General features: G+C 39.8%; 1 protein-coding gene across 4 annotated transcripts in view; it reads left to right on the forward strand.

The window, feature by feature from the left end:
- Window positions 1-26310, forward strand: part of MAPRE2 (microtubule associated protein RP/EB family member 2) — a 164929-nt gene that overhangs the window by 43290 nt on the left and 95329 nt on the right. The window contains exon 1 of one of the 4 annotated variants that reach the window (XM_004059320.5): window positions 21573-21882. The exons of 2 other annotated variants lie outside the window; for them this stretch is intronic. In XM_004059320.5, the coding sequence (XP_004059368.1) occupies window positions 21761-21882 (122 nt within the window). In that variant the 5' untranslated portion in view covers window positions 21573-21760. Of the gene's footprint in view, window positions 1-21572; window positions 21883-26310 lie in introns of those variants that run through there. One more of the 4 variants, XM_004059323.4, reaches the window with a different exon arrangement.

Here is a 26310-nt window from a genome sequence, read left to right on the forward strand (position 1 = left end):
CTATGTGTCCACATATCCCTGTGAATATAACATGTTTTCTATTATAGCATGGAATTCCTGATTGGATATTACCTCAGATTTTTAAAACCTTTTTCACATGTATAATTTTTGCTTTCCAAATAATAATATTCTTAAGAACAATGGATGAGGCATTCTAGTTTACTTATCTCCCCAGGCATTAGACACTTAATACATACTTCTGAGTTCTGTAAAATCAGCTCGGCCTCAGGTTGCCTGGCTACTTGTACTGTGGATGACACAGATTTTCAGCACCCCTTACCTCAAATATCATTCTGCTTAAAATGTGTGCATGATGTGTTTGTCTCTGTTCTAAAATTAGCTGTGCTTCAGTCTTCAAGAAAGCAATTCAGATGAATCACAGATTATCAGGATAACATCAAACTACAGAAGGAAAAATGAATAATACAGGTCAAGATAAGCCCCAGAGTGCCTCCCTAAAGAACTCGATTCTAGGCCATGAGGATATTTTATTCTCCAGCTGGACTCTAAATCCTACTTTGGATGCTGATGTGTTATTCTGTTATGATTTTTCAAGGCAATGACTATGCTTTATATTTGCTTGGTAGTTTCTCTCATGGAATTCTTTAACTTTATTTTCGCCCTTGGTGAGTGCCATGTTCAAACCTGTGTCAGGTAATGCCATTCATGCAATATTACTTCAGTTTATAAGCCGGCCTGAACCATTTGCACCCTCTTTTAGTGAGAGCTTAGCTTAGAGAAAAGCTTTCCTTGGCTTGTCAAAAAAAAAAAAAATGTGCAGTGAGTGCTTAGAACATTTGTATACTGATATTATTGCCTCTGACCAGAAGCAACCTATTTCTGTAAAGGTGTCTTCGAATAAGACTATCTAACCACTCTTGCCTCCTACTCAAGAAAACGTATCCCCTCAATTATAAAATAAAAATTTCCTGGCTCGAGAACATTACTTTATTTAAAAAGCTGTGTCCATAAATTTGATATTTTCGTTGTATAGTGAGACATAAAAACATGAAGCATTTGCTTTTAAATTTTCATTTAGGTAAAATGATTTTAGATTATATACTAAAAATGGCAGAGAAGAAAATTCTGGTTGGAAAAATTGCCATTGCTGGCACAAGAAACAGAATTATTTGTCTGGATGGAACTCAATACGTATTTTTAACTGATACAGAATTAGGGGTATCCTGGAATGTTCAAAAAGACTTCAGAAGATGTGGTCTTTGAGCCAAGCCTGCCTGTGTAAAATGGTAGATGAAAGGAAAAAGGACATTCCAGGCGAGAAATGAAATGTAGGCCATCTCAAGGGGGCAGAGAGAACCTGGTACTTTAGTGTGAATAATGGAGGATTAAGGAAGAAAGATAAGCTAGGGTCAAACTGTGCAGAGTCCCAAATACCAGACCATTACTTAAGCTTTATATTTTAGACAATGAGGGAAATATTGAACATGATGCAAGTATATTCTAGAAAAATTCGTGAGTTTTAAGATGACAGTCTAAATACAGTTTTGCTCCCATCTTCCCAGCTCTTCAACTGAAATAACAAAATGTAAAAAGGAGAGCAAATCCATGACACTTACAGAAACATGAATGCGGACCAGAAATGGACAAAGTTCTGGAAGATGGAAAGGGCACAGGATTATATTGCCAGCTAAATAAGAGCAAAAATTGAAAAAAAATAAAATAGCTAATTTAGATGAAGTAATTCAGAGAATAGAAGAAAATGTTTAATAAATATCCTTAAACAGACAAAAAGTATTGCATCCCTTAAACTTCACGGCCCCACTCCTCCCAGAAAAAAAGAGTTGCTATGAATAAGAGGTAATCAGAAAGTGCAAGAGCTTTGGTGAATTAAAAATATAATTAAATAAAAAATCAATTGGACTTAGTGTGGCTAAGAGTATCACAGGGTATAAAGCAAAAGATGAAAAGACAGAAAATACTAGAAAAGTATTAGAGAAATAGAAGAATGATCTAAATGGCCCGGCATTCTTTATGAAGAGTTTCAAGAAGACATTGAAGACAAAGAAATAAAGGCATAAACATTCAGATTAAAAGAGGCTACTGAATGTTGACCATGATGAATTTAAAAAACCCAAACCTAGGTCCACCCTCATGAAATTTCAGAATAAAAGAGATGTTAGAGCTTGAGGGTCAGAGAGAAGAGTGATTACATACAGAAGAGTGATCACCTGAATGTTATAGACGTCAATATGCAATTCTGAAGCCTCAGAAACAGTGGAACCATGCTTTCAAAGTTCTGAGGGAAGTGATTTTGGACATTTCAACTATCAATAAAATATAAAAACAAATAGATAACTTCTAACATGAAAAGGTTTGAAAACTTTACGTCTCTGTATCTCTCAAAAAATAATTTCTAGATGGACTCCAGCAAAGTAAAAGAGAAAAAATAAAGAATAACATAACATCTAAAAAACTATGGAACTAATGAAAGAATCCAATTACAAGAAGTATAAGAAATACCAGGATGCTAGCAGGGATATCAAAGCAATTTGTTCAAATTAGTAAGTAAGTTTCATGAAGAATGTTTTGAAGAAAAACCCAGATTCTATGGTTTATACTTAGACCTAGAATCTGAGTATTTTTTATCATAAGATAATGGTATATGCTTCTTCTGTCAATAAAAAAGTAGTTAAAAGCTCTAGAAAAAAATATATATTAAGATTCAAGTTTAATCTTAAATTGAATCGTGCTTTTGAACAATAAACGGCATGTGAAAAAAATCCATTTGACTTTGATGTTTTCATTGGAATATTCTTCGGGTTGCAAGATTTAATGAGAGGATTATATTGCCTTCTCTATGGAGGTAATACCACTTGATTCTGGAGAGGATAAGAAATTACATAATCGTAAATCTTCTTTACTAGATTTCAAGCTTAGAAGCAATCTGTGTCAAAACAGGGAAGATAACCATAGTCACAGAACATAATGTAGATGCTGGTCATTTTTATAAAGAAAACACAATGAGAAAACCATACAAATTAAAAGTAGGCAAGGCTGCAAGAAAACACAGTAGAGAGTCAATAGGTACTGTGCCTTGGAATCAGCCAAGAAATATAATTTTAAGAATTTTACTTAAAGGTTGTAAAAGTAACCACTAGAATAATTAAAACTATTACCAATAAAATTCAGAGGGGAGGTGAGAAGTAATTAAAATGTGTAATAGAAGCACTATAAATTTCTTTTATAATACAAAATAGATACTATGTTGATAAGAATAGAATATACCTGAATTTTTAGAGTGACACTCATAAGCTCAGAAAAACTAAAAACAGAAATAATTTTAAAAACATTAACTCTTTAAAATGGGATTGGGTAAAGGCAAAGGATAATAGTTAAGAAAGATGTTTACTTTTCATATTATACATTCTGTTCCTCAATTTTTAACATGTGTCTGTCTTATTAAAAATATAAATTGTTGGCTGGGCGTGGTGGCTTACACCTGTAATCCCAGCACTTTGGGAGGCCGAGATGGGCGGATCATGAGGTCAGGAGATCAAGACCATCCTGGCGAACACTGTGAAACCCCGTCTCTACTAAAAATACAAAAAAATTAGCCAGGGGTGGTGGCAGGCGCCTGTAGTCCCAGCTACTCGGGTGGCTGAGGCAGGAGAATGGCATGAACCCAGGGGTCAGAGCTTGCAGTGAGCAGAGATTGCGCCACTGCACTCCAGCCTGGGCAACAGAGCGAGACTCTGTCGCAAAAAATATATATATATATATACACATATATATATATAAATTGTTTACATATATTAATGGATTGGAAGGAAGGGGAATAGAAGTAGAGAGATTCTTGGAAGTTATTGCAGTTGTCTACATTTCAGGTAATATGAATCTGTTGGAAATGAAAGATTGAGAGAGGCAATTGGAGAAGAATTGGTAAGATTTGGTGGTCCAGTAGATGTTCTGAAGAGGACAGGTTAAAAAATGAATATGAAGCAAAGATGAATAATATTTTTAGATTCATTAAAGAGATAATTGAAACTGAAGCCACTGACTAAACGATGCCCAGGATAATTCTTAATTTTTTTATTTACTGATGCCTTGCTGTTTTTCACTGAGTACTATGTCTCCAGGATAGCTGAGGAATCAAAATATAACCATTTTACTATATTGTCAAATATTGTCAAGTATGTACCGTGATAAGAATATGATAACCTAAATTGGTTTTTTATTTAATCACAAATGTCAAATATACTACCATAAAGAACCACCGTAGGGCACAGTAAACAAATAAGTTAAATAACTTAATTTTTTGGTCATAATGTTCATATAAACAAAGCGTTGATGCTTCAGGCTAACAGTGTATGCTGGCTCTATCAGACACCTTTCAATGATTTGGTTTGTAGCAGGGGGAAAGTGCCCAAGTGTTACTGCATTAGAAGCACTCAGAGTTCTGGGGCTATCTTGTTCTGGTACCATGAGCTGAGATTTTTAGCAACTTTCAGGTCTTTGTCCTCGTTCCTAAAGGTTTTTAAACTCCTAACTTGAAACTAGGAGGAATAGAGATTTTCTCCAACCCCTCTGTAAATGATGAACTCTGTGTCCCTCTCCCTTTTATTCATGCCCTGACAGCATCCTTGACTCATGAAGTATCTTTTGCAATAGTTGCTGAAAGCCTTTTGACTATAAATGCTGTTTTCTTCAGAATGAAGTAGAACAAAGCATTTTATGCAAATGAACCTATTTCAGTTCTATTGATAACGATATAACTTGCTTTTATTCAGTAAATGAAGAAGAGAATCTGAAGATGAATAAAATTTACTACGAGTATCTGCAGATCAGGATCTGAAAGTTAATTTAACCTTCATTTCCCATTTTGGAGAGAATTATAATCATGCAAAAATTTGGTTCTTACATTTGCCTGGCTGATATTCAAGGGGAATTTAGAAATAGACCTTTTCAGTAAATTTAGTATTGTCCTTTATATCACAGACAATGTTAAGGATGGCAACATCTCTCATTGCTATAGGACATTCTCTTTTATCAGATAAACTAGTGCTAACCTCTGAGGGGACTGATTCTTTAATTCGTTGCTGCTTGTTTTCTTTCTCCATGTTGTGAGTAGCTATTAATACAATGATGAATTTGCTTGGAGGGTGAGTGAGAAAAATATAAAAAAATACAGGTTAACTATAAATTTTAGAATTATATAATTGGGAAACACTAGAGGGTTATTCTGAAGTCTTTTTAGTGAAATCCAGCTTCTCACCTTGATTAGTACTAGCAAAGCCATATTTCTACTCTTGATCAAATGTGTCCTTTATGGAGTATTTGTACAAAGCATGACATAAGCATGGATTTGCAGCTGTTTCATAACCACTGTGAAGTTTCTTGGCTCTGCTCCACAGCACTGTGTCCAAGTTTCAGGAACTCTTCTCAAGTACTGTGAATGTGGAAGGAGGCCACTTGTGGAATGATTTACTTTACCCAGAGTTGAGTGTTTTGCGTGCAGAATGTGAAGCTGCTGTTCAGCTGGTTGTGTCCAAATGTAAGTGACTGGCCAAAGAAACTTTTTTTGGAGCTTGTCATCCAGCCTCAAAACTTACCCTCTGTGGATCTTTGCATGTTCTAACCATCAATAGGAAATAGCAATGCTATAACTTTTCATTTCTTCCAGCCAATAATCCCATATGAATTTTTTAGCTGATATTTTAATGAGCTTAAAACATTGTGATTCTGACTTTAATGATGTACTCGATTGTAATTAAAGCAGTTATAAAGATGAGACAGTCGTGGCTGAATGTTCCCAACTCTATGTGCTCTTCACCCTGGGAGGACAGGGACTCAGAGGTAACAACTCAGATACTGTTAACATTTACATCATCAGAATTCATTTCACTAAATTGCCATCCTCTCTGTAGCTTTTTAATAAAGCAAGCTGAAGTTATTTTCAAACAGTAGCTTAGAAGTCTAGCAGTTCCACTGAACATAGTCCAATGGAATAATCAGATGTAGTAATAGATTCTTCCAAGAGCATTTATGAAGGATCCCAAATAGGAATGTTTACAGGTTCTTCTCTTTGTTTACCAAGTACAGAGGAAGCTTTGCTTATGCTGATACCAGGTGGCAAAACTAACATTCCAGGTTAGGCCGAAACCAAATTCAATCTTACTCTTTCTATACACGGTGGGGGAAAAGTTTCTAAAGGTAGTTAGGTTTTACAGAGCCAAAAGAAAAACTTAGAATTTTTGTCTTGAAATGATAGGGAACCCCTGAAGACTTCTAAAAATGAAAGGAGGGAAGATAGAGCTGGTGGTGAGATGTGAATTGATTGTGAAGCAAGGAAACCTCTCCAGAGAGACTCATGAGGTAGGTGAGAGGAAGGAGCGTGTCTGAAGCAGGGTGTGAGCAGCGGGAGAGGAATGAGAGGGACATACCTGTCCCCCTGTGAAATGAACAGGTATGATGTCTGAATCAGACAGATGGGTAGAGAGGGAAAAACATTCTGAGGATTCAAAGCTAAGTGCTGGCTATCAGTTTAGCTCAAGCAAGAGATCTGGAGAGGGAGCCAAGTAGGAGAGAAGCTTCCTCATTAAATGTACTGTGTATTGTCTAAACCAATGGCCGCAACCTAATTTCTGTGCATGCCTCTGACCTGCTTATTCAGTAAGTGAGAGAATGCAGCGATGAATATGGACACCACACCACAGTCTCACATTTTTACAAGGTGCTTTTGGAAACCTGAATGGAGATTTGACTTTTTTTTTTTAGTTGCTTCCATGGCAACCCTCCCCATGGAAAACAGGCGCAGTCTGCAGAGGCCTGTTCTTTTCTGTTGATGTTTGTCACTACCACATGGGGTCAGGTTTGTTCTTTCTCCCTCCCCAAAAATATTTGCTAGCTCTGTGGAAAAACTGCTGTTGCCCTAAACAGTTTACCTGCATCTGTACCCCGCTGTTCCTGTGCCAAGGTGACTAGGGACCTTCTGTGTGGCTTTGGCATCCCTCAGTTTCCAGATATAAAGCAGAGGACAGGTTCCCTCTACTCTCAAATTCCCATGGGCATGGCTGGGGATAGGAGAGCAGGCAAAGTCCCTCTTCAAGGACACTCACCAGCTCCTAATCCAACATCTCTAACCAGTCATGTAGTCTTGTGGCTTATAGTACAAACTTTAGGTTCTGAGTCTTTGAAAGATCTTAAGCTTTTGATACTTGAAAATGAGACTCTGAGGCTCATAAACATTTCTTCAGGGTTTTTTCTCTGCCATGGGCTTACAAGTTGATTTTGAAACTCCGAAGTTGAACATTCATTCTTTTCTTCCTCTCTTGCATTCCTGCCCCATGCTGAGAACTCAGCGAGTAAAGAAGGTTCAGCAGGTGTGTGTGGCAGGTTTTCCAAAGTGGGTTACTACAATCTCTCCCATCCCACAAGGTTTTCTTGCAGTGTGAGATTGACATTCCTCCTAGTTATGTTACCAGTGGTGTTGATAGCCCTTCCTCTTGAATCTGGGTGGACCTTTGTGGCAGCCCTGGCCAGCAAAATACAATGGAAGTGATGCTCTGTGACTTCCAAGACTAGGTTTTAAAACTGCCATGCCCTTCTGCCTGCTCATTAGGGATGATTGTGCTAGGAACCCAGCCACCATGCTGTGAGGAGCCCAGGCCACATGGGGAAGCCTTGCATAGGTGTTCCAACCAGAGCCCCAGCTGAGGCCCCAATTAAAAGGCAACGTCAGCCACCAGTCATGAGACTGAGGAAGCCTTTATGAAGACTTCAGCAGTCAGTCACCTTCCAACCATAGCTACATGAGAGACCATGGGTGACAACCACCTAGCCAAGCCCAGTCAACCTCCAGAATGACAAGAGATAATAATAAAATGATTATTGCTATTTTAATCCACCAAGTTTAGAGTCACAATAGAGAACCAACAGGGTTTTTCTGTTATCTGTTAATGCATAACAGCCTACCACAAAACTTATTAACTTAAAATAACCATTTGTCATACATTATGGTTTTGTGCACCAGGAGTTCAGGAAGGTCTTGCTTAGGTGGGTCCTTTCTAATCCATATATCCATATAGTGTCAGCTGTGGTGGGTGAAGATGCAGGATGCTTCCTCAGTCACATATGTGGAGCCCTGGTACTCTTTGTGGTCTCTCCTCTCTTCCCCTCCCTCTTCATGTGTCCCACCCTCTGGGCCTCTCTACATGGTTGGTACTTCCCCCAGAGTAGCTGGACTTCTCACAGGGCAGCAGACCTGCCTTCTTACAGAGCAGCATGGTAGTCCCAGGGTAGCTGAACTTCTCACAGGGCAGCTGACCTTTAAGAGACAAAGGCATAAGCTGCCTGTCATTGTAAGGTCTAGGTCAAGAACTGGTCGGCATCATTTCTACCAAAATCTATTGATCAAAGCTGCCACGGTGATTCAAAGGGAGGAGAAATAAATCCAACCTCTAGAATGGAAGGGTAAGAAAAAATTATGGCCACAGAGGTCAAGGCAGGAACCTAGGTTTATATCTCAAAATGTTACCTTGCAAATCTTATTATACCTGTTTTATGGGTGAAGAAGCTGAAGCTAGAGGAGTTAAGTAATTTGGCCAAGGTTACATAACTTGTAAGCACCTGGATTCAAATCCAAAGCATATGCATCAAAACCATGAACTCTGAATTTTGCTATTCTTCTATGCAAACTATAGTAAATATATAATGTATACTATATTTTCTTAATTCCCCAGTACTAACTTTTATAAGGAAGATAACATCCCCCAACCCCCCAAACACATACACATTACAGCTCTAATTTTAGAAAAACCTAGAGAACTATTCTAAATGACCTGATTTGGGTCATAGGCCTACCTCTGCATCAATCCTCAGGGTCTGGAGGATGGAATAATTATATTTGGCAAGCTCTGCTACAACCACAAGGTTTGAAGAAATAATTTCCCGAAAGAGGGAGGAGCAAACAAAATAATGTTCACTGTGCATGCTCTTTATACTACAAGCCATTATTTCTCATTCATGATTTCATTGCATCATTGAAGGCAGATAGGATCTGTCCCAATGAGACTGGAATTGTGGGCTGGTGGGAATGGCGTGAAGACAGGCTGTGTAGAGAAGTTCATTCCAAGCATTGATTCTAGATCTATCAGCTAACTATTAACTCATTATGTCTCACATATTAAGACTAAGACCTCTGGTTTTCCTAGGGGGCTGATTCCTTTATGTAGAAGTTAAATGGAGGCTTCTTAAAGGAGGCCCATTATGTTTTCATGTGCTACACTATGCAGTTGGACCCTTCATTTCTACTTTCTGTACATGTTGAGTCAATGTGAATTGAGAATAGGAAGATGCTTGGTGTCTAAGCACTTGAGGAAACAAAACATAAGCTCTAATTAAAACATTTCTGATGGAAACTTAGTCTTACTTCATGATTTCCAGTTGCATTTTTTTTCCTAATGAAATAAGCTGCTTTAATTTTCTTTTTAAAAATTGTATTTGGATGAGGTCAGAAAATGAGGAATTTCTCTTCCATTACTCACACTGCTTTCCAGCTGCTGGCCTCATGTTCCCTTGACACGCTGTCGAGGAGCCATCCAGAAGCCATAGCTCTGCCGTGGTACACACCAGACTTGACAGAGAAGTTCCAGGCTCAGGAAGACGCTTCCTTCCAATGTCCCTGGTTGCCACTTGATGGCCTGGGTTCTGAGTAGCTCTGGAACTCTGGAAGTCCCTGGTACCTGATGGAATGACGATTGCCCCACTTTCTCCTGACTTCCTTTGTATGTATATTAAGGAGTTGCCACTCAGCTTGCACTCTTTAATATCAAAGTCAGAAATAAAGCCCAGTGAGTTAGTTGATTTTTAAGAACCCTAAGGAAATCTTCTCTGGGAAGCTTCTGAATCATCTGCAAGATAATTTATTTGTTAGCAGTACTTGGAGTCTCTTCATTTCTCTTGCCACCCGACTGAGCCCAAGGTGCCTTTTAATCCCTTTTAGCTGTCCTACCCAGTCACTTCAACAAGATGCATTTTATTTTAAGATGGAAATAAAATAGAGAAAGGAAATAGAGGAATTTCATAAAATTGGACATAGACACATTTTAACGAGAGCACTCAAATAGACATGTCTGTAGCTGGACGGTTGAATTATAACAGTCTTGGCATAGTGAAAATGAAAGCAGATTGTAGCTTTGAATACAAATACCAAAAAAATGCCTGCGGTTTCCTTTCCCTCCAGAAGGTATCAAAGAAATGGACATTGCTAGCTGAGGCTTACTGAGAAATAAAATAGCTAATCACTATATAAGGACAAGAAAATTATTTTTTTCTCTATCAATCACATATACTGCTAACACCAAATCCTAGCATTTCTTCCTCCTTCCCCCTCCCTTTTTCTTAACCATAATTTACAGCTCCTCTCCCTTCATTTCTTTCAATCTCTCACCCTCATGGATACTGCTATCCTGTACAGCCTCCCATCCCTGGGTCCTTTTTATTCTCTCTGTCTCTCAGCCCTTGTATGTTTTTATTTCCTTGCTTCCTACACGGAAGTGCCGTTTTATGGCAGCAGTCTCTTGCCTCTGCAACCATCAGCTATCTCATCCCTGCCACTCCCCACCCTGGATTCTGCATTCTTCCTTCCAGGTTAATCAGACCTTAGTGGAAGGTAGACTGAGTTAGGGAAAAAGAATGACATGCTTGACATCTGGCAAGTGTGTTTGTGCTCAGCTCTGCCACTTCCTGTCTGGTTATCTGGCTAAGTTATTGAACTAGTTACCTCCTGTGACAATTGGGACTTAGAATAGCCCCTTTCTTGTGAGAATAAAGTACCTCCTCATTGTTAAGCATAGCACTTGGCCCATAAAAAGTATTCAAATATTAGGTGTTGCTATTAATGTGATTAGAGAATATTCCACATCTCTGTTGCCACTACTAACACTCCTGCAAATGCCTGGTTTCTAACTTTGGTTTTAAGCCAAGGTCTTTACAATAGACTTTAAAAGCCCTGCACATTCTGGTTTCTCTGTGATCTTTCTGACCTTATCTTCTACAGTTATCTCTCCCATCCCCACAATACGCACACATTCACACTCACTGTGCTACATACATGTGACCTGACTTCCTTAATGTTTCTTGAACAAATCATGCTCCTACCTCAGGGCCTTTGCACTTTCTGTTGGCTCTACCTGAAATATTCTTCTGATATCACAGGTCTATGTCCCTCACCTCTCTCAGGTCATCGATTAAAGATTATCTTTTCAGGAATGTCTACCCTGGTCACCCCATTTAAAATTACAACACCCTTCCTCTGCAGTCCAAGTCCTCCTTCCTTGCTTTAGTTTTCTCTATAGCATTTGCCACCATCTGACACACTACATATTTTACTTATATATTGTCTGTCTCCTGACCCTACCACATACACTTGCTCATACACTCAAGTGTAAGTTCAGGGAATTTTGTCTACAAATTTCTGCATCTCTGATGTCTAGAATTGTTCCTAGCACATAGTAAGTTCTCAATAAATATGTGTAGAATGAATGATTGAGGCCTAATTAAAATATTACTATCTTAATGAAGCTTTTCTAGTGTCCCCAGGCCTGACTACTTTCTTTTCTATATTCCTAATACTTAATACACTTTTCATTATAACTTTTATCACATTGTATTTTTATGGAAAACATATTTAAAGCTCTTAAATTTAGCCAGATGGTATAATTCAAAAGTACATTTTTATTTAATAGACTGAAACCTCACATTGTACAGATTTGATTGAATGATTACAGAAATCATAATGCTCTGAGTATTTTTAAATTGCATTCACATCATGTTCTATGAGTTATTCTACAAAATTAAATCCAAGCTTGAGAAAATCTAAGAAAAAGCAAATTAGAAATAAATTCCAACACAGAGACAAATCTTGTCTCATGCAATGGCATGTTCTGTGTTTTCACATCATGGACACCTTGCTATTTTGCTAGCAAGTAGGAGACTTAAAAATTCTGCCTTTTGAGCATAAATAATCTGCAAAGACAAGTAATCTCAAAAGTCAGTTCTAGAGGAGCATACCTGTGCATGTTGGTTTTGAAGAGGGCTTTCTTCATCTGGAGGAAAACATTATTCACCAATTTTTTAAAAATAAAATGCTATTACTTAAGGCCAGGAGGTATTTGCATGTCATGGAAATCTCACCAGATCCAGAAGAACTAATAAAATCTTCCTATGCCTCTGGGTGAAAGGTAGTGAGGAAGAACCAATCTCAAATACATTTCTGTGCCACCAGTGCAATTTCAGTGCCGGTACCACTGGCCGGCCAATCATATACTTTTTCACTGCTATCATTTTGGGTGTGGAGCATATATTTCAGCCATTGATAACTACTGTACCTGCCATTCCCTACTGGAAAATATCTTAAAATATACACATGGGGGAAATGGCTTGTCCTGAGCCAGCAGAGGTGACTGCTAAGTGGAATCTTCTGTCTGTATTTGAGGTGATAATGATCTAAGGAAGCCCCGATCTAAGGTGATGTGACAGCTGTGAATGCCTTTGACAGCAGTGATTATCAGCTTCAGTGAACACATTTTTAACCTGAAAAAAGGCATTCATGTGATGAGTAGGTGTTTCTGGGATTGAGTCAAGATTAACATTCATTCCTGGCTAGGGAATTCATGTCTTCTCTGCTATCATGGTTGTGAATTTCTCAAGTCCAAGGCAATGCAAAAATCCCTGTTCTAGATGAACCATATGTGTTGGAGAAGTGGAGGGATGATGATTTCTGTCAATACAGATTTATTTGTACTCTCTGGCCTAAGTTCTAAGAGAAACATGATTGTGCTATAAGCTAGGGACTCAAAATTAAAATTCGGGTTAATGCCAGGGTTCAGTCTTCCTCAATTGCACCTGTGTGCTGGGACCTCTTCCTGGGTTTTTTTTGTTTTGTTTTGTTTTTTGGCTCCCTGTTCTCATGCTTCCAGCTCTGTATCCTCTGGGTCCATTTTAGAAATCCAGCTCTCCAAACAGGCACTTTAAACATTTGTTTGTTTGTTTGTTTGTTTTTTATTTTTGGTGGATCTAGACCTCAAGAGGGGCCTGAAAGTAGGATCAATTCATCTGATGCCTAACAGTTGGTCATTAATTAACATATCCTTCCTGTATTGCTGGGAGCTTTTTAGTACAGATACTTGCTGATTCCCATTAGTTGCAGATACGTTAGATACACCCTTGATTTAGTATATCTCTTCCTGGAATATCTTGCTTCAGTCATAAAATTCATGTTTTTATGAAAAATTGCAGTGGTCACCAAAAAAGAGAATTTTAGACCAATATCCTTGATGAACATTGATGCGAAAATCCTCAATAAAATACTGGCAAACCGAATCCAGCAGCACATCAAAAAGCTTATCCACCATGATCAAGTGGGCTTCATTCCTGGGATGCAAGGCTGGTTCAATATACGCAAATCAATAAATGTAATCTAGCATATAAACAGAACCAAAGACAAAAACCACATGATTATCTCAACAGATGCAGAAAAGGCCTTTGACAAAATTCAACAGCCCTTCATGCTAAAAACTCTCAATAAATTAGGTATTGATGGGACGTATCTCAAAATAATAAGGGCTATCTATGACAAACCCACAGCCAATATCATACTGAATGGGCAAAAACTGGAAGCATTCCCTTTGAAAACTGGCACAAGACAGGGATGCCCTCTCTCACCACTCCTATTCAACATAGTGTTGGAAGTTCTGGCCAGGGCAATTAGGCAGGAGAAGGAAATAAAGGGTATTCAATTAGGAAAAGAGGAAGTCAAATTGTCCCTGTTTGCAGATGACATGATTGTATTAGAAAACCCCATTGTCTCAGCCCAAAATCTCCTTAAGCTGATAAGCAACTTCAGCAAAGTCTCAGGATACAAAATCAATGTACAAAAATCACAAGCATTCTTATACACTAATAACAGACAAACAGAGAGCCAAATTATGAGTGAACTCCCATTCACAATTGCTTCAAAGAGAATAAAATACCTAGGAATCCAACTTACAAGGGATGTGAAGGACCTCTTCAAGGAGAAATACAAACCACTGCTCAATGAAATAAAAGAGGATACAAACAAATGGAAGAACATTCCATGCTCATGGGTAGGAAGAATCAATATCGTGAAAATGACCATACTGCCCAAGGTAATTTATAGATTCAGTGCCATCCCCATCAAGCTACCAATGACTTTCTTCACAGAATTGGAAAAAACTACTTTAAAGTTCATATGGAATCAAAAAAGAGCCCGCATCACCAAGTCAATCCTAAGCCAAAAGAACAAAGCTGGAGGCATCATGCTACCTGACTTCAAACTATACTACAAGGCTACAGTAACCAAAACAGCATGGTACTGGTACCAAAACAGAGATATAGATCAATGGAACAGAACAGAGCCCTCAGAAATAACGCCACATATCTACAACTATCTGATCTTTGACAAACCTGAGAAAAGCAAGCAATGGGGAAAGGATACCCTATTTAATAAATGGTGCTGGGAAAACTGGCTAGCCATCCTATGTAGAAAGCTGAAACTGGATCCCTTCCTTACACCTTATACAAAAATTAATTCAAGATGGATTAAAGACTTAAACGTTAGACCTAAAAACCATAAAAACCCTAGAAGAAAACCTAGGCATTACCATTCAGGACATAGGCATGGGCAAGGACTTCATGTCTAAAACACCAAAAGCAATGGCAACAGAAGCCAAAATTGACAAATGGAATCTAATTAAACTAAAGAGCTTCTGCACAGCAAAAGAAACTACCATCAGAGTGAACAGGCAACCTACAAAACGGGAGAAAATTTTCGCAACCTATTCATCTGACAAAGGGCTAATATCCAGAATCTACAATGAACTCAAACAAATTTACAAGAAAAAAACAAACAACCCCATCAAAAAGTGGGCAAAGGACATGAACAGACACTCCTCAAAAGAAGACATTTATGCAGCCAAAAGACACGTGAAAAAATGCTCACCATCACTGGCCATCACAGAAATGCAAATCAAAACCACAATGAGATACCATCTCACACCATTTAGAATGGCAATCATTAAAAAGTCAGGAAACAACAGGTGCTGGAGAGGATGTGGAGAAATAGGAACACTTTTACACTGTTGGTGGGACTGTAAACTAGTTCAACCATTGTGGAAGTCAGTGTGGCGATTCCTCAGGGATCTAGAACTAGAAATACCATTTGACCCAGCCATCCCATTACTGGGTATATACCCAAAGGACTATAAATCATGCTGCTGTAAAGACACATGCACACGTATGTTTATTGCGGCACTATTCACAATAGCAAAGACTTGGAACCAACCCAAATGTCCAACAATGATAGACTGGATCAAGAAAATGTGGCACATATACACCATGGAATACTATGCAGCCATAAAAAATGTTGAGCTCATGTCCTTTGTAGGGACATGGATGAAATTGGAAATCATCATTCTCAGTAAACTATAGCAAGGACAAAAAACCAAACACCACATGTTCTCACTCATAGGTGGGAATTGAACAATGAGAACACATGGACACAGGAAGGGGAACATCACACTCTGGGGACGGTTGTGGGGTCGGGGGAGAGGGGAGGGATAGCATTAGGAGATATACCTAATGCTAAATGACGAGTTAATGGGTGCAGCACACCAGCATGGCACATGTATACATATGTAACTAACCTGCACATTGTGCACATGTACCCTAAAACTTAAAGTATAATAAAAATAAAAAAAAATTGCAGTGCCTCCTACCTGTTAAAAGATTTCATTATTTTCTTCAGTAGTTATTGATGTGTCTGACCTGAAACCCAGCCTCTTAAAAATATCTTTAAGAACATCTTATCAAATCTAGTAAACATATCTCTTTCCTTATCTGATTCATACTCTCTGTGACGTTTGACCTTAGAGACCTCTCCCTCCTTTGTGAGACCTGCTTCTCCTATGGGCCCACTGAAATCACTCCTTCCTGTGATTTGCCCTACTAGGTAAAACCCTTCACAGTCTCTTTTTGCAGGTTTCTCTTTTATCATCAGCCTTTAAAGAGTTTCATCTTGGGTCTTCTCTTTCTCCCTGAATGAGAGCGCTCACAGCTGTAATAACCACCTGTTACGTAACTTCCTCCAAATAATATGTCTCTCCAAGTCAAACACACCTCATCACGTTAAGACCTATATATTCCCTTATTCAACAAATACTTAGTGAACACCCACACTACATGCTAGTATTCACCACTAGCATGTTCTAGAGGTACTTCTCTATGTCCAAAACACATTATGAGAAACTTTATCGCAAAAGAACAATTTAATCTGTATTCCTTAGCTTGATAAATGGTACTATTATCTACTTGGCCACTCAAGCCATACACTTGGGATTCATTTAAGATATCTCTTCCTCCTTCATTACCCACTCTTAACTCCCACCGACGATTGCATCCACATCCAATTAGTCACCAAATCCTGAGTTATACCCTATGAATTTTACGACCCCTTGCCTCTGTCTTAGTTTAGGTCTTCAAAATGAGTCAAAGAGTGATGAAGACCTAAACTGCTTCTTCAGTATATCCACCATACTACTGTCAACATCAGACTTTTTTGTTATGATGCAAGTGTCACCATAAATTTCCCTTCCTACGGCACTTTGTGGTTCCAGATCACCTTCAGAATTAAGATCAAGCTCCTTAGCTTGGCCATAAGACCTTTCTGCACCTTCATCCTTGCCCCATCTCCTGCCACTGTGTTCGCCGTCCATACTAAACAGCCTGCTGTTTCCGAGAGATGTTATAACCTTTCCTACCTCTGTATGTAGGAATAGTTGCATGAAAAGCCCTTTATCTTCCCTCTACACTGCCATTCCTCTTTTAAATGACAATATAGCCCAATGGATAAGCATGTGAACTTTTGGGCTAAGAAAACCTAATATCCAATCCTGAATGAGTTGCTTCTCTTTGAACTTAATGTTTTCTCATTAGGGTTGTTGTGAGAATCAAATCAAATGATATTTGTTGAATAAATGAATTGATTATATATTCATTGAGTGCCTACTATCTGCCAGATCCTGTTCTAGGAACTGCAGATAGAGCGGTGAACAAAACTCCTGAAGCCGTTGCTCTAAGGGGTCTCACATTCTGTCTGGTGCATAGAAAATGAACTATAAAGAAAAAGGTTACTATTATTATTACTCATCCAAGATTTTAGGTGTACTTTTCATACCTACTTCCAAGTTTCCATTCTGACTTAGGTGCTCACCTTCGATGGTCCCATCCCACCCTATGTTGCACCATTGCTGTAGCACTTGTGTTGTAATCATAATTGACAATTATTTTTACCCTTGCTCACTTACAACACTGAGAGTTCCTTGAAGTGAAAGCCTGAGACTTTTTTTTTTTTTTACCAGCTCCTAGTATACAAGGAAGCCAGTTTTAAGTTTCAAATGGATGAATGAATGTTTTAGGATACGCCTAACATATTACTTAAAAATTACATTTACCACTAAAGAGCATTTGCTGTATAGCCACTGGGTTAAGTGCTTTAAATACATTATATAATTTAATCTCCATCTCCACAGCAGCACTATGGAGAAACCAGCATTATTACCATACTTTATCGATGAGGAAACTAAATGTTAGAGATACAAGGTAACTTGCCAAGGTCATAGAACCCTCATCTGGTGAAGTCAATCCCAGGCCCCAGGATCCCTCTTTAATGCTGATGCTTGGTGACAGGAGTTATTTTCCAATAGGCAGTTGGAGGTGAAGGGCAATGGTCAGCACATGCTTTATTTTAGATATGCCAGCACTTGCTTTATTTTAGATATGCCTGTGTACATAAGACAAAACCTAAATCCACAGTCATATGTACAAACACATTTTAGCTTAGTTTTTTTTTTTTTTTTTTCCCTTGGGATGACCTGAGTAATTCTCCCTACCCTGCTGGGTAGTGGGGAACCGGAAATAGTCTTAAACTTGCTAGTTCACAGTATTACAGCCTCTTCCATTTTTGGATGGATGGCTTCATCTCTTGGGTGACTATTCGGTCTCTATATATCTTCCCTTTCCCCAGCCCCTCTGCAAGATGGTGTCTGTAGGAATATGTGAGTGGGGCTTATAGGAGCACAACAGGGTTGGGAGAGTAGGGGCCTCCTGGTTTCACGCTGGTTCTTGGGCTTGTAATATCTGAGTCTGCTGAGGAGTTACTGGTCTGATCTCATCCATGGGCATTCTGCTGGTGGTCTATGCTGACCCCTACAGCTGTAGTATCTCTCTCTCTACAGGTGTGGCCCGTGCCCCTGTGTGGATTCCTCAGAGCAGCTATTTCTCCTATTTGGGCTCTGCCTTAAATGTTCCATCCTGTGGACCCACTTAAATATCACTTCACCTCTGCTGTAAAGACACTCCCTCCTGACACCCTCTACCACCACCACCATCACAGACTCAGCCCTCTGATAGCAACATCTCCTCCACTTCCTGATTATCCCCTTACCGGATGGACAGAAACTTCTAGATATCTTCTACATTGCATGCTAGCAAAAGAAGAGTCTGAGAGTGAAATTTAAGCCAACCCTCTCCTTAACCATACTACGCTACTGATTTTAGTCTTTACTGTGATGAAGCTACACCTTGCTTGGTGTTGGGGAGACCCTCTTTATGGCAGTAGTTTCCTAGAGTATCAACTGGGAAATGATGCAAAAGGAAGTCCCTTAGGTTTAGGCTTTGCCTTCAGCCTATCCAATGTCTCCCTTCTGGGATTTGAGCCTGGAGGCCTGAAGCTGGGAGGCCCTTCCTTGCTCTGCCTTCATCCATTCTTTCTACCCTCACTTGGGGCTGGAAAGAGTGAGTTCTTCCCTCATCCTTCCTGAATTTTCTGTACTTTCCCTACATCGTACCATTCCGCTTCCCAAAGTGGAATTTGCCCTCCCTTTTCCCTAGGGCTCAGCTGGAAAATGGCTGCCAGGTAACCTGATTTATGAGGAGAGGAATGAAAACACATCTGTTTAATATTTTCAAATTATTACCCCTGTTACCCCTGCATCTCAGAAGGTAATCACTGGTCTCTGGAGTTCTGTGTGTCCCTTTACAGTAGTGTGGCTCAGAGCAGTCTTAGAGGAAGATTTACAGGGCCCTTTGGGCCCTTCACCTGACTCACAGCCCCTCCCTTTTTAGGCCATCAGCCCAAATTCTTGGCCATCATCCCATCCCTTCCTTCATGAGCAGACTAGAAACAAAGTGGGTGTGTTCTCTCCACAAAATTAGTTGGTATGATCAATGAACTATGCATTCAAATTCTGACAAATTTAGTCCCCACAATGACACAAATTATGTTTTACATACTACTAAAATATGGGATCATGGAAAAGTGATCTGTACTAAAGAACCCAGATTGAGAACATACTCTGAGGACATTAAATATTTGATTTGTAGACTGTGCCTTTCAGTTTCAGACTGTCCCCCCAAAAAGGGGAAGTTTTGTGAAAGGAAGCAAATTAGTAAGGAAATTGACAGCAGCAGGTCAAGTAACAGAAACAGTAAGAGGAAGCATGGGTCTTTGCAAGAATGACTACACTCTCATGCCCCTTTAGCTCATAGTGCAATGTGAAGCTTGGTGTGTATCTTTGATACTTAGATATTCATCTGTGTACCTTCTAAGTCTTAGGTCAGAATTGGATCTGATTGTATAAGAAAAAAAAATCTTATGTAAAGTGAGATGTGGATGAAGGAATCAACTTGTGCACTGTGGACTAACTGGAGAAGCAAAAGATAAAATTATTAAAATAATAGCCCAAGAGGAAAGTATAAAATAGGAAGGAAAAAAAGTAGGGACCCTTGTTTGACATTATCCTTACCATCTGGGTTGTAAAACATTTGATTCTAATTCCAGAAACTTGATACCAGAAATAACTTATTACCAGGGACATATGCTGAAGAATTGTCAGGAATGACAAAGTGTTTACTTGTTTTTAATATCTGTATCACAAAATGATAAAGCTGATAAACCATACAGTGATGTGAAGGAATGAGTCATAGCTTAATACTTTATGACACATATATTTATGCTGTATCTTTTACACCCCAATTCTTCCCTTTTCACCCTATAAAAGGTCAGAGACCACTGCTGATAAGCAAAGAATCCTTCAAAATCTCTCCTGGCTGGGCGTGGTGGCTCATGCCTGTAATCCTAGCACTTTGGGAGGCCAAGGCGGGTGGACTGCCTGAGCTCAGGAGTTCGAGATCAGCCTGAGCAACTCGGTGAAACCCTGTCTCTACTAAAATACAAAAATTAGCTGGGTGTGGCGGCGTGCGCCTGTTATCCCACCTACTCGGGAGGCTGAGGCAGGAGAATTACTAGAACCCAGGAGGCGGAGGTTGCAGTGAGCTGAGATTGCGCCACTGCACTCCAGCCTGGGTGACAGAGCGAGACTCCGCCTCTAAAAAATAATAATTAAAAAAAATCTCTCCTCTCTGGAGGACAGTACTGAACATATGCAGGGTCTTTTGAGTTTATAATCTAATCCGTAGACTGCACAGTGCTAGCAATTCTGTTCACAGTTATCTTTTCACAATAGTCATCTTGGAAGTACTTGATTCTTACCTTGATTTATAATATTTATTGAGCTCACATTACAGATCATTACTGTCCAGTCACATTGATAAAACCATGTCACTTGGAAGCTCCAGTTCACCACTTCTAGCTGTGTGACCTTAAGCAGTTTACTTAATCTTACTAGTTTACTCATCTTTAAAATGGGAATAATAATAGTATCTGTCACATAGCCAATATATTTGAAAGCGGTATTGCAAGGATATAGAACAGCTTGAATGTTAAGCACTTTCAAATACTAAGTGAGGTGATCACTTTTGTAATTCAAATGGAAATAGAATAAATGTCAATGAATTAATGATCTGTATCAGGAGGCAGCATAAAGAATTTGAATTGAAGGGTTTTGGGTAACTGGTAAAATAGTGGTTATCTTTTTTTAAAAGAAAAACCCTCTTTGGGGATTCCTTTGTACAGATGATCTCTTAATTTGCCATCTTTAATCCTCACATTATTAAAGGCTACATTGATTAGAAGGAAATACAGCTTCCTTGTAGGTTTTTAGCTTTTGGGCTTGTTTTTGGGGAGATGGTTGCTGCTATTTGGAGAAAGGGAGAAAGGCAGAAATTTTAACCTTAGTCTGATACCTTTTCTACAAGCTGGCCACCAGGTCCTTTTTAGGTTTTTCTGAAACCTGACCAAGTTTAATTGTCATGGCATAAAAACTTGGTATTGAAGGAGTTAAAGGGTCTCCCACACCCCTTTGCATGAATCGTTCTTTTGTGTACACAGCTGCAGTTGCAGCACGGGTCGGAAAGGAAATGGTTAGAGGAAGAGCTGGTTTTCAGACAAGGCGAGTCTGCGAGGGGGGCTGCAGGGTGGCCTGGGGTTTTACATGCCAGATGTAGGCCTGCCCCGGTGCCTGCCTGGAGCTGCTGGCGTGGTCACGCCGCGGCCCTGTACGAATTGAGGCGAGGTGATGAGTTAGCGGGTTGCCATGGCAACAGGCTGGCCACGTGACCAGGGTGCTGCTGCCGGCGCTCTGACGTCAGCTGCCAGAGGGCGGGGCCGCAGGAGGGCGGGGCGCGAGCGAGAGCTGGGAGAAGGCAGTGAGCGAGCAGGCGGCAGGCACGGTCCGTGCGGAGCAGGCGAGCGAGCGGGAAGACGCAGCCACCTTCCTCACCAGCCAGCCCACAGCGGTTTGTTCCCCTTCTCGGGAGTGCGCCAATGCCTGGGCCGACCCAAACCCTGTCCCCAAATGGCGAGAACAACAACGACATCATCCAGGATAATAACGGGACCATCATTCCTTTCCGGAAGCACACAGTGCGCGGGGAGCGTTCCTACAGGTAATGGGGCTGGCACGAGAGCAGCGCCGGGGACCGCTGTGAGGGCGCGCGGAAATCCAGCCCGTTATATAATGGAGCAGACACTGCCTGCGACCCCTGCTGCAGGCATGCATTTGTGAAGGCGGTTGTGATTATTTGGTATCTGTTTCCATGTGTCATGTTGGGTTTGCATTGAGGCTTCGCGACTGCAGATGGAAAGCATTTTGTGAATAGGTTTGCTGCCTTCGAGGGGTCTCCCTCCATCTCTTTCCTTCCACACTGATAAAAATGCATGCTGTTTTCCCCCGCTGTCCAAAGGGAGACAGGCAGTAGCACTTCCTTTCCTCCTTCCCTTTTAGATTTTAAAGGAGCCATTAGGTAGCAGTGCCAAAAGGCAGAAAACGGGAGGTTGGGGAGAAAAACGTTTGCGCTTAACCTGGAGAGTGTGCAGGAAAGATGGAATCCTCTAGATTAAGCTGCAGTCTGTGATGTTAAACCGCCAGATTGATGGAGCTTTGTAAGAATTCTGCTCGCTGATTGGTGCAGGGATTGACAGCAGAGGTCATAGTGTCAGACATTCACCAAAATTTTCTCCATAGAACCCTAGGTTTATTAGAAAGAGACTGGACTGCAAAGGACTTGAAAAAAACTGGGCGCTGTTATGCATTTTCTAAGGAGTTTATGGCCACCGCTTGGGTGGGGGAGCCTTTCCTTCTTATTTACAGTAGGAAGGTGATTCCTGGTCTTTTGCTGAGGTCTGTTTTGAGGATGGGACTGATCTTGGTCATTGTATTGTGAGCCTTTTGATTAATGAGTTGGCCTGTACGGTTGGCATCATTTTTACATTAACATATCTGGCAATATGTTCCAGTAGATAAGCTCATTAAAATTGTTTGCATTGTTTGATAAGGATAACAATGTAATGGAGAATGCAGCTAGAGTCTTATGCAGCTCAAGGCCAGACTTGAAGGGAGACTGATAGCTTCGGTCATATTTCCTCTGAAGTTCTTTTGTACTGGGGTAGTTATTTTTAAATGTTACCTTGATAAACGCTAACAATGCTTTTGCTTTGAGGCAGAGCACACATACCTCTAAAGCGCATCCTCTCAGCTGATGAGCAACAGGAAATAACTCTTCTTTTCCTTTTTAGAGCCGTCATCTAAACATTCAGATGGTATTATGGGTAGAATATTGTGTGTGTAAATGTTGCATATCACAAAATAGAACCAGAAAGTACCCTACTTCCTTTCTCTTTGGCCAAAGAAATGCAGTATTTGTTGACTCAAAAAAAAAAAATTATAAGCAACCTTTGCCCTGTCATCTCTGGCAGTTACATAAATACTTGGAGTTAATTTTGGCTGTGCCCATGAGGTCACCAAAATCTCATGCCTTATGGTTCCAACTAATGTGTTGATATGGCATTCTTACAGATTTCAAGTGCTTGTTATTCTCTTAATGTAAATCAAAATTGGTCCACAACTTCTGGAGATCTCCTTTCAGAGACCCTGTGATTGGAAATTTGGGCCTCTTCTCTTCTTACTCCTCCACCTTTTTCCTCTGTGACCATCCCAAAGCCTAAAAATAGAATTTAAAAACAAAAAACTTGAAGTTATTTTAAATCTCACTAGTTTGAACTTTTTTTGTAGAAAATAAATTTGAAGCCTTCATTTTCTAAATGATTTAATCCCTGCTGTGTAGGTAGCAGTTGCTTTTAAGACAGAATTCGAATTTTACCCCATGGGCCAAAGGAAGTTGCCTGGTTGGGTTTTATTACTCATGTAAACTAACTTGAAACGGCAGTGGAAAATCATTTGACAGAAAGGTTAAATGTTACGTTTTGGTGACAGATTATTGCTTTAAAATGAAATTTTATTTACCTCTTTAATTCAACCCAGGCTATTATTTGCGTTTCCTAAATTATTTGCAGTTTGCTTTCTGAGTCCCTATAATGGCATTCAAAATTATGTAAAAAACAAAACTGAATTTTAATAAAGATCTTACTGAACAAATTCTTAAGTCCCTAAGAGCATCACTGCATTTGTATTTGATATAATAGGATTACTGGATGATATAGCGAGAGGTGTCATAGGCTAAATGAAGTAGGAAGCCTCTCAAATTGCATTTGTCTTGTGTTATACAAAGGGTGCACATGGAGACAGACACATTCGATGTTTTCCTTCTTCTGTTTTTCTTTCAAAGTGGATGTCCAGTGTAATAATTACCACTTATTTTTTTGGAGGGGCATAGGAAAAGGAAAAATGTGACACATTTTTCTATCCAGGAAGCATTCCATCATTATTTTGGCATCCCAAGACTGGAATATTATAGCCATTTAATTGCTGAGGAAACTTGGAAGGCAATTTGAAAGCGAGAGTAGAGATTTAACCAAATAAAAGTTTTGCCTTGGCTATAGGTTTGGTATAGCCCTCAACAATGAAGATGTGCCTGGAAGTTCTGGGTGGAGTCCCTTATGGTGGGGTTGGGGTTGAGTGAGCCCAGTTCCCTGGCAAGATCAGAGGGAATTCTCTCCCTGGATCCTTTATTGACTTCTAGGTAGGCCCCCCAACAGGTCTTTATCTTAGGCTTTCTTTTCTTTTCTTTTTTTTTTTTTTTGCGACAGAATTCTGCTCTTGTTGCCCAGGCTGGTGTGTAATGGCGCAATCTCTGCTCACTGCAACCTCCACCTCCCGGGTTCAAGAGATTCTCCTGCCTCAGCCTCACGAGTAGCTGGGATTACAGGCATGCGCCACCACGCCCAGCTAATTTTGTATTTTTAGTAGAGACGGGGTTTCACCATGTTGGTCAGGCTGGTCTGTAACTCCTGGCCTCAAGTGATCCACCTGCCTTGGCCTCCCAAAGTGCTGGGATTACAGGCGTGCCCCACTGCACCCAGCCTTAGGCTTTATTTTCTACCTTTGCCTGTTATATATAAAAATATCTAGCCCCCGTTGTTAGAGAGATATTGTGAGGCTAAACTCAATATTTAAAACAAGTAATTTCCTAAAAGAGCTATGTAACATAAGAATACTGTTGTTACTGAAAAAGGGCTCTTGCAGGGGCTCTTGGACGAGAACACGTCTCACCTTGCTGGCAGCACAGGTGAGAAGAGGAGAGAACACCTAGAGGATAGGGTGGCTCTCCTGAGCATTGTTAATGGGCAAGCAGTCACTCTTTGGAGAAGGAGACATTACTGTTATAGCATTTGCACCATATTGTTCATAAGTAAGTCAAATTTGGTTCCTGACCCACATCTCTTAACCCAGGTATCTGATAGTGTAAACAAAGCCCATTTTCACAGCATGGAACAGAGTGAGTGGCAGCTTATTATTGAAACTAGCGTGCACCTTGATTAGAAAAGCAAGCTTCCTTTAGAAAATTACCCCTGGATTAGTAATTCCAATTGAAAAGAGTAAGTACAAAAATGGCTTAGCAGACTCATAGAGACATGTTTTCACTCCTGTGTGATCTCCTTCTCAGCCTCAGCTTCTTCACTGTGTTTATGAATGCTAGAAATCTATGTATTTTAAGAGCTGCTTAAAAAATAAATGTGGTGTGGGCCATCCGAGGTGACACTGTTTAATTCACAGAGCGAATGAGTCGTGCTCTGGATCTCCCTGGAGAGGATACTCCCCATAGCTCTGTTTCATGCAGATGCTAGTCGGAAATGAGATTTATTAACTGGCTCTCTGCCCACTGCATCTTTGTTTGTATACTCCAGGCTTTTAAGAATGAATGTATAAGTCTAGAGGACTATTTCCACATGGGTGTTTTGAGCATGCGACTACAGTAGCACATGTTTCTGAATACTTAAAAAAAAAAATTACTTGGCCCCAGGAAATGGATTGCAAAGAAAAGCAAAACTAAAATTTAAGCCTAAAGCATTGGCCATAACATCCAGCTTTGCCAGTTTTAAAAAACATACTGTTGTTAAGGAAAACAAAGAGAAATATCGTAATATCGTGCATGTGTGTGTGTTTTTTTGTGCGCGTGTGTGTATAAAAGAGTTGTGAAAGTGTGTTCCATTCAGTAGAGGCTATTGTAACATGGCTCACTTTTATCAGAACATAGGCTTCACATCACATTCCCCAAAACAGCAGTTATAGATTGCAAAAGTCTACGTTCATGTCTTTATTGTGTATTTGTTAGTATCATCTAGGTTTAATACTGTCAAAGGAGGTTTTCGAAAAATAAAGATTTTTGTCCTTACTATTTTTCTTAGTGTTTGTAAAAATCAGAAGATTACTTGATGCTTTAGTACGTGCCCAACTCTGGAACTTCTTTTACGGATTTTCAGAGCTTCTGTTAATGGAATGGTCTTCCGGGTGCTCTTGCTTTGGGGAGAGGCTCACGCCTGCTCTGTAGCTGGTATCTGTTGACAGTGCATTATCTTAGAGCAGTGCTGTGAGAGTGTCCTCTGGAATTCAGAAGGTTGATTTCCTTATGCAGCAT

Source organism: Gorilla gorilla, chromosome 17, assembly GCF_029281585.2.
Source record: "Gorilla gorilla gorilla isolate KB3781 chromosome 17, NHGRI_mGorGor1-v2.1_pri, whole genome shotgun sequence".
Taxonomy (NCBI): Eukaryota; Metazoa; Chordata; class Mammalia; order Primates; family Hominidae; genus Gorilla; species Gorilla gorilla.